Here is a 9,793-nt window from a genome sequence, read left to right as displayed (position 1 = left end):
AGGTCCCTTCCGACCCTAGAAACTATGAAACTATAAGAAGTGAGGATGAAGCAGAGCAAAAGGGAATAGGGTAAGTTAATCTTTCATCCCAAACACATTTCTTGTAGTTAAAACTCTCCCTTCTACACTGAGGACAACATTCTTAATGTTTTCCCCTGTTGGGAATTGAAGCACCAAAACGAATTCCTTTTCTTAATGTTCTCGTGACATTCTAATTTGGGCTCCTAGGATTTGACAAGAGAGCACAAGAAGCTAATGTAGCTGAAAATCTCAAGGGACTTTTGAGGAGAATGAACATTAAGAGAAAATGCGGTGACTGGCTGCTCCTAACCCAACAGACAAGAGCATGCGAAGTATTTGTGATGGACCTTTTCAAAATCAGATAATCATGTAGGCACTGATCCTTTGCTGAACATCAGGGAGATCCCCTTTACGCCTGTGGAGTCCTATTGAGTCCCATCCACCTGGAGCTCACTGAATGACTGGGGTCTTGGGACTCAATAGGACTCAATAGGACTCCAGTGTACATAAGATAGGTCTGAAACTCCAAAACAGGAAGGTCAAGATTGTATGGAAATGCTGCAAAAGATCATTTGAGAATATGGAAACAAACCTGGTATGTGCATTTCAACTATTAGTAAGCTTTTGCATGGATAGAAGCAACATGATGAACGACGAGCCAGGGGTCATGCTCCAAATAAAACCGAGGTAGGTGGTTGGTTTGCATATTTCTGTCTCCAGTTACTATTTCACTTTGACAAAGTGCACTTACAGCCCTCTTGTGTTTAGCCTTTGTAACTACATGTTTGATTCTTCATAAGGTCTTTAAGAAGGCCTCATGCTTAACAGAGGCAAGAACTGAACATAAAGATCAGAGATTACTAAGCCTGAAGCTGTCTTTAAACAATATTGTCTCAACATTTTATTCTTCCCCCGCTCTTAGAGGAGTTACAGGAAAAGCACAGAGTTCCCATACTGAGATCATTACAGTGGTGTGGCTGGCTGTGCTCTCCACTCGCTATCATACTACAAGACCTCACTCCATTCTAGAATACCTTTCCTTCAGTGTGTGTGGAAGGCAGACTCATTCAGGGGTGGTACCAAATCATCCCTCTTAACTTTATACATGAGGATTCAAACAACGAATTAACTCCAGCAATTTTTCTCCCATGGAAAACATTTCCAAGAGAGGTTAATTTGATTTGCCTGATCTAAATGCTATTGACATTAATAGGTATTGTTCCATTCAATATGCTTTCCTTCTGGTGTTAAGAGGAAACAATGTTCTCGTAATACCATAGCTGTAAAAGAACCAAACAAGAACCTTACCTTTAAGAAAAATAGAAACATCTTCCAGCTGAGGCACATTATCTTCTCTATAACCACAGTATTTGGTGAGTAAAGGGAAATTTTTTAAATATTCACGGCAAGCATGAGTGGGATAGAGTTTAGTTAGTTCCCTGAACACAACTCCCCAAGTTTTAATTTCTTCAGCTGTGTACTCCACCCTGGGAATGGGCTGACCACTACAAAAAACAACAACAACAACAAGAAATATTCTTAAAGACAGTTTCTGGATAAATTTCATCTAGTAAATTCTTCAGAGCAGGCATTTCCATTTGTCATTGGATTTATTTACAAATCACTATGTGCATTTATATTCCTTTCTAAATCTATAATAAAAACCGATAATAAACCTTCTATCAAAGTACAATACAAATTTTACTTTGTTTGTATGCTTCCAGAACTATTTTTTCTTCAAGAGTAGTAATGATAATTATTTTATGGCATCAAAACTATATAAACTGTGTATTTCAGAATTTGAGAGCATTTATCACTTTCCGCTTGGTTGTGTGAATAATAACGTGTCTGCATTATTAATAAAGTAACCAGGCTATCTATATATTCTTGTACATATAGAATATTATTTATTTATATAACATTGTTGAATCATTCATTTTACAAAACAGATGTGATATCTAGAAATATAGATCCCGCACCCCCTAGCTAAAAATCTCTCTAGTTTAGTGCTCATTATTCCCACTTTAACATGCAGACATATTTTAAGTCTTCAGGTTCATAAGCATGCTATCAGGAATATCCTGTAGAAGGGATTAAGCTCATTCCCAAAGCATCACAACTCAGACAGTCTATTTATTTTTGATCCGCAACACCTGTACCTTCCCCATTACAGAGAAGACCAGATGCTACCAAACCAGATCATATAAGGGCTTCTTACTGTCTTTTATTATGTCCTTGACATCCAGGATTTTTCTAGAGTGAACTTATTTGTATCTCTGAAAAGGTGCATAGAGGGCCAAAAATAAGAGATATGTTCATCTGGGTATTTTATAACAGAATTACTGTTCTGAACAATCGAGTTGGTTCTGAATTAAGTCTCACTGGGCATGCCTACATGAGATATTTACTGCGTAATAGATTAATTAGCCATTTAAATATAAGTACCATCCTGCTGCGGAGTTTTTTTACCCAGCAGCAGAGCACAAGTAGATGTTGCCCCAGCTGGCTGGGGAACGAGGGTGCTTCAGTGTACGGGCTGCCCACACTGAAGCACACTCATGCCCCAGCCAGCCCCTCCATAGCACATTGAGCTGGGGTTGGGGAGCAGCCCTGGGCTGGCAGGCTGACCCCCGGGGCCCCATGCCAGCCAGGGCTACTCTGACCCTGCTCCATGTGGAGACAGTGGTGACACATAGAGGGTGCACAGGGGTGCACATGCACCCCTTGAGAGCACTGGTGCACCCCGACAGGCCATGCTCCCCGCTTAGGTGATGGGCAGGGGGACAGGTGGGAGCAGCAGTGTGCCCTCCCTGTGAGCACCAGGCGGGGAGTGGGAGCACCGGATGTAGCACCATGGCCACTTCTGGGAGCACTGTGGTTGCTTTTTGGTCAGTGTGATTGGCCGTGAGGGGACACCACCCCAGTTGCTGAGATTGGCCTTGTGGGGACGCCCCCCCCAGTCCCTGACTGGTAGCTGGGGTGGGGCATCTGCTCCCCCTGACTAAGGTGGCACCAGTCGCCCATGTGTGGAGATGTAGTATGAATCAGCAAGCTGTTCTGTAAACAGCATAGACCTAACCTGAATGTCATACTGCTGAACTTTCACTTCCCTTCTCAGGGTAGGATTTCTTCTCTGACTGATTGCTAAGATTTTTTAAATTTTTTTTAGATTTATCTATCTTGACTTGAGAAGCTAACTCTGAACTGTCCTGGAATCATTTTTCAGTACCTTGATCTCATTCTTGTTGAGAGCTGCTCAAAGACTACATGTGCAGGAGAACAGGATTTCCTAGATGTGGAACAGGGTGGAATTTTTTTCAACATAATATTTCTTGTCAGAAAAATGCCAGTTACTAGAAGCCAAAAGCTTTTAGCATCAGTTTCAATGAAAAAAGAAAGGATGGAATATCTGGTCAAAAACAAGGAGAGACCCAAGAGAGAAAAGCCACTGCCCCAATGATTAGGGCATTCACCTGAGATATAGGTACTTAGTTATAAGTACCTGCATTACCTGATTTTTGTATTGCTTGACTCACTTCCTGGTGAATGTCCTAAACAGCAAGTTATGGTGTGGCCTTCAGAGGGTTCCCTGAATCTCTCCTTCTGAAGTTGTTCTACCAGGTATAAATGATTAAATATTAATTTAGTGAAAGATCACGAGAGACTGGTGCCTATGGCACTCACCAGGAACGTGGGAGATCAGACTCAAGTCATTATTCTGAGTCAGGTTATGTAGAGAATTCAGTGTGGCTCTCCAACATCCCAGGTGAGTAACCACTGGACTATTAGTTATTTTATGAGTCTCTCCATGTGAAAAGTTTGGAAAGATGTTGGCTTCCTTTTGAAGCAAATGCAAGAAGTTTGAGGTGTTCAAAATATTTGAGAGACAGGAAAGCTTTTCCCACACAGCTGTAATGAGATGCAAGATCTGATACTGGGCAGAGCTCCAAGGACACCTTATATTGATTGGAGTGAGTGTGCCTGAGGAATTTTGGTTATTCCACCTGCAAAAATCTCATTAGGCAAAAATCTGCCCTCCTTTATTCTCTTTGCCACCTGAACCCATAGGATCACACTGAGTGCTTCCTTGAAGATGAGTTTTTGTTGGTATTCAAATTGTTGTGATAAAAGACCAAAGAACCAGAAAAACAAACTGCTTAGTTTTCTCCAGAAATTCAACAGCTGGAGAAAACCAAAAACAAACAAGTTTGCAACAATTTAGCAGCTGGCAAATATGGGGCTGGGGCCTGCGCCAAGGATATTATGAGGTCATGGCCAAATGGACTTGGCCATAGGCTTGCTGAAATATTAAGGGAGAATTACTACAACATTTAGCCTGTCCTCATCCATTTAGTCCCTGGATAACATTATAGAATTAAAACAGACACTAATAAAGATAAACTAATTCAGTAGCAAGTAACCTGCAACCACAATCAGTAGAAAGATAAATGAAAAAGGTATGCTGTACACTGCATCCTGAAAATGTCCAAGAACAGAATTGGGAGTAGGAGTTTGTTCCAAAGCCAGTGAACTACCCCAGCAACACAGTCTTGCAAAGGCCTAGAAATCTACCCAGATAGGTGAGAAATATTATAATGTTTTCCACAAACATTGACTTCAAATACACTCCAGCCAATAACAACTGCAAGAACTGGGCACAGAAAGGAGACAGCCTTTCAGACAATTAGTTCAGACCACAATTTTAGATCATTCAGTAGGTCATGTAAAAATGTGAATAAGCAATAATGAAAGAGAGAAAGGAGGAGAGAAATCAATTCTATAATCATAATATATAATTTCTCTCTCACCATCTTACTGTCCAGTTATTATTTTCTATAAAAAAAATTGATCGTTTTAAAGTGTTTCTTTTTCTGCCAAGTTGGTCTTTCTATGCAGAAAATTAAAAAAAAAAAGAAACATGTTGATCTGCTATTTTTTTAAACAAAAAATATAAACCACAAACAAGAATAATAAAAATCCATAAAAGGATGCATAAAATTATAAAGAATATGGAATTAGTATGTGCCTTCCCATAAGTGGCAGGACTTAGGCCTATTACTAATAAAATTTGAATGCAATTGAAATTAGTTTGACTTAGAAACCTGTGAGACAAGAAAATTACAACCCAGCAGGTATTTGTAGATAGTGCAGAAAATTTACTAACTCCTGGGGATGATAATGAATTCAAGACACTGCCTGGATCTGGAAAGACAAAATTAAGAAAGAGTATTTGTATGTGAAGGAACAGATCCCATTAACTCCTGAGAAAGCCACTAACTCAGAGGTGTGTTAATAAGACTGATAAAGGCACTTTGCAATCTTCAGGGTAGGAAAAGCTGCACAACATCCAAGAAAGGAATATTGATAGTAAAGGTGAACCTTGCTAGCCAACTTTCCTATTCCCAAAGAAAATAAAAATGTTAGAACTTCAGCCTTTAGCAAACTGAGCGGTAAATCTGGAAAAATATTAGCACTTTAGGCCAGATCCAGACCTGCAGGCATGTGCAGTTTGTGGCATTGCAAACCTCTTTGTGGCATCACAAACTGCATACCTGGCACATGAAAATGTGCCCTGTGCTGTAAATTTGCAGCATGGGGGCAAAATTTGCTATCAGGAAATCCTGACAAAATAAAAACACCCCAAAAAAAACCCAGCAAAAAAAAATGGTGCGACACATGGCACAGGAGCATGCACCAGCAGACTACCAGGAGACACTCTGGCTGCCAGCGCAAGTGTTTCCCCTCCTCTAGCTCTTCCCTGACTCCTTCAGCATACCGGGAACCTGAAGGAATGGAGAAACAGCAGTTTCCCCGAAATGGGGCATTTTGCCCCACACCAAAGCACATGAATAGGGGTTTGCACAGCAGCAAAAAGTACCAGCACAAACTTGCTGCTGCACATGTACAGTCACACCCCTACATGTGTAGACATGCTCTTAGAAATTAATGACCATTAAAAAAAAAAATCAAAGAGATTTGGGTACTAACCACTGTTTGGCCCCTTTGAATATCTTATCCTTAATTCACAAATGTGCTCCCACTCAGAGCCATGGACAATTATAAAAATAGCTGTGTTACACAGGTGATCATGGGCTCAAAGTCCCGTATAGTGCACAACACATCCTAATAATTGAAAGACTGGCTCTGTCGACCCAGTCAACTCAGGACTGCATAGATCAGACTACTCTCCCCTTATGGCAATATCCCCATGGAAAAGAAACATTATGAAAGCAGCTCATGGATTATTGACTTCTTTAGATTGGATGTGGCCACCACAAATAAGAAAGAGCATCAGCATCATGTGACCAGCCATCCCGAACCACAGTTTGGGAATCCCTGCAGGAACTTAGCTAGTGACCTAAATATTAATCACAGACACTTAATTCTAACAGATCCAAAGCATTTTATCTGTTCAGAAATGTCATGTTGCTGAGGAATTGCTTGTTGAATACATCACCTACCCAAAGTTGACAACAGCAATAAAGTATTTGCAAAAAGCTAATTGAGCAACATCCAGAACAGAAAAGTCACATGTTGAGTGTTTGAGAAGCTAAAATCATCTATGGTTATGGTTAGTATTGTCTCATTAGCTCCAGTACTAGAGAATGAGGAGTAAAAACACCACCAAAATGTACAAAAGAAAAAACAGCAAGTGAAAAGGAAAATGCAACATTTTAAAATGATCTATTACAACACAAAATGAAAGGTACATGTATACAGCTAAGCCCAGTTCTTCTTCTTTCCATTGAGGTTCATGACAAACACTCATCACCTCCATTAGGAGCAGGACTAAGCCAACAAAAACATTTCTTCATGAACCAAAATTCTGTGGCTCTACAATTTTTTTTTAAAGTGACAGATGCTCCTGTTACTTATCACCTACTAGGGAAAAGTCATAAAGGGCTTGACTGTCTCAGATGCACAGTTGTATAGAGTTTTCATGTGCACTGTAAATACTTCTGATGTACCTTATGATACTCTGAGCAGCCACATACTTTTCCTTTACCCAGATTATTTGGACTTTAACCTGTAAAAATATAGTATAACTTTTACATCAGGAGTGGCAACCCCACAGTACTTGTGCCACAAATGGCACGGGCAGCCTGTGTGTGTGGCATGCAGCAGATCTGGGAGGGAGCAGGGAGAACAGCAGTGAAAAGGTCAGGGAGCAGAAAGCAGAGCAGCAGATTAGACAGGGGAAGTGGAACCGTGCGGCACTCCAGAAATGTGTGGGGCTTAGTTGTGGCACATGTGTCAGAAAAGTTGGCCCTCACTGGTTTGCATATTAGTTTTCTCTAAGTTCATTACCAGATCAATTGGGTTTCACCTCTCTGGAATCATACCTTACTGTTTTTTAAAGGAATTTGTGGATACTGTTTCATACACATACACCCCCCGTACCCGCCCACCCAACCTTTATGTCCTCATTTCCTCAGTTCACCCATGAGGCCCCGATTCCTCCAATTATAGCAGACTATATAGGACTCGTTAACTGGTTACAGGTGTAATGTCAGGTTTTCCTTCAGTTCTTACTTTTTCCTCCAACAACTGTGTGCCAGCACTACAGCATCAGCTACTTCTACCACCAGCTAAGGATACCTCTGTTGGCTCTTGCTCATTGTAAGAAGCATTTTGAGCAACAAGTCTCCCTAGAACTATAAACAGTGTACAATTCAATCAAAAATGTGCATGTTTTTTGCAGCCCAGAAGCTGAATGAATTAGAGAATTTGAACTCTTGTAATAGGGATGAGATTTGTCAAAAATGGGCGGAGAAAGCATATAATGCATTCACCATTAATGAGGCAGCATGTTCCAGAACATGTATAAACATTCTGCTTATAAAAGATAATCTTCTTTGGCTCAAGCAGTAAAGACAAGTTTTGGTATTAAAAGGCCAGGTTTCTAACCCAAGGATGTCTGCAATACAGAAATACATTATACAGTATGTAAATACTTTGAAAAACAGCTTCTTACTTTGTGTAAGGTATGAACATCACAGTGAAAGTGTAGCACTTAGCCGCAAAAATCCACACTTGCCTGCTATTACACTGCAATTATGATATGATTTCAAGCTTCTGCTTCAGGTTTGTCATTTATAGCCTACACTAAAATGGTCAAAGTTTAATGGCTCACTTTTGTCTACTGCAAAACTTCATCCTAACAGAATTAAGTGGAACATGAATTCTAACTAGTCAGCGGCACAGGAAAGAATTATACCAGTACTTACTATTTATGGCTCATGGCAACATCCACAAAATACTTTCTTCTCTGTCGATAGACATTGTCCTTAAATCCCTTAAGAAAGGAAGGAGACATTCATTTAGAACAAGGGGAAAGAAAATTAGTTTAAGACATTTTTTTTAAAAAATCAATAAAGTTTTTATTTAGGGCTTAATTGTATCATGCTGTCATTACCATCATGTTTTTCATAGTGGGAAAAATAATCTAGTGTCAGTTTCTCACCAAGGGCATCACAGCAGCGGTGTGCCCCAACTGGATGGCTACAAGTATGCCCCATCTCTCTGTCCCTTCATATATAGCAGGTGCAGAAAAGCCAAACCAGCAAAAATGCTCCAAAGGTCATCGCCGGCAGCAGTTCTCAAAAACTTAGTGTCTGCCAAGATTGAGTGTGGCCCCCAGGGTGACCCTGCAGCATCTCCACAACCTATTTCCAGGTTTGGCATATGCATGTAGAGCCAATAGGGGGGTGGTTCCCTATCAATAGTCTAAGGAAAAAGGCAAAAACACTATTGTGCAATTAAAACCTTAATGAGGGGAAACTGTGTCCTTGCCACTTCAACCCAGCCACCATCTTCCTGACTTGGCTAGAATGGCACATGCAGGTAAGTAATTAGAATCCTTGACTCATGGTCAACACCTGTTTTGTGGTTTGAAGATCAAAGTGCCTCACAATTCATAAAAAGCCTGTTACAAAGACGATACTATGACAACTGGCATCTTGACCAACACACTGGGGAACTACACCAGCACCTCCAGAGTTAAACCCATGAATGGCTGCAACATGAGTTAAAGAGGGAAGGCTATACTGAGGATGTGAAAGAATCTTGCCCTTTCTAGGTCAAGCACACAGGAGCCCTCTAACACATACTCCCCAGGGAGTTACCCTACTTTCAGTTACTCAAAACACTGTAACATCTTTTTATGCAGAAAACATTTTGATATACTTTACTTTTCAGATTAAGAAGGCTATCTCAATATCAAGGCAAGATTGCCATCACTTGGGAGACAGAGAACAGGAAATCATTGAGGTGAATTTAATTTAATTTCATAGCATCCCAGAAAGGGTATTGCAGCTCCTATCACTCCACTACACAGTAGAATAGATAGAAAAAATAGTTTTCACTGTGCATGCACAGAAACAAACACAACTGAAAGGCACAATAAAAAAATGGTGGAAAATTACTATTAGTCCATGAGACTTGCGTAGGTGTCCACAAAAGCCTGAGTGGCATGCAGCAGCAAAAATGTAAAAGTATGTGTTGAACTGTTGAGGGTAGAGTGGAGAAGAATACAAAAGTATTTTACAAAACCTTCAAACTTCCCACTCTCAAGCAGTATTCAGGGCAGCAGGGGCCTTACAACACTGTTCAGATACTTGGAGAACACATCCTCACTTTGTTTTGTTAGCATGACTCCAGCTACTTCTCCAGCAGGAAAGCTAGTGCTGGACTCTCTTTAGGTCCTTACAGGTCACAGCTTCCCCAAACAGTAGCCCCCTCACCTCCCTTTTGTTCTTCTGTTTATATGGCT

At 40.5% G+C, this 9,793-nt stretch overlaps 1 protein-coding gene across 1 annotated transcript in view; it reads right to left on the bottom strand.

Annotated features, from left to right (window-relative positions):
• TPH2 (tryptophan hydroxylase 2) overlaps positions 1-9,793 on the bottom strand; it is a 126,424-nt gene that overhangs the window by 96,793 nt on the left and 19,838 nt on the right. The window contains exons 5-6 of the mRNA XM_019516690.1: positions 8,250-8,317; positions 1,330-1,526 (exon numbers count right to left, since the gene is read on the bottom strand). Coding sequence (XP_019372235.1) covers positions 1,330-1,526; positions 8,250-8,317 — 265 coding nt within the window. The remainder of the gene's footprint in view (positions 1-1,329; positions 1,527-8,249; positions 8,318-9,793) is intronic.

The sequence above is a fragment of the Gavialis gangeticus genome, unplaced genomic scaffold, assembly GCF_001723915.1.
Source record: "Gavialis gangeticus isolate Ggan-Ray unplaced genomic scaffold, GavGan_comp1, whole genome shotgun sequence".
NCBI lineage: Eukaryota > Metazoa > Chordata > Crocodylia > Gavialidae > Gavialis > Gavialis gangeticus.
This window is presented reverse-complemented; position numbering and strand designations above follow the sequence as displayed.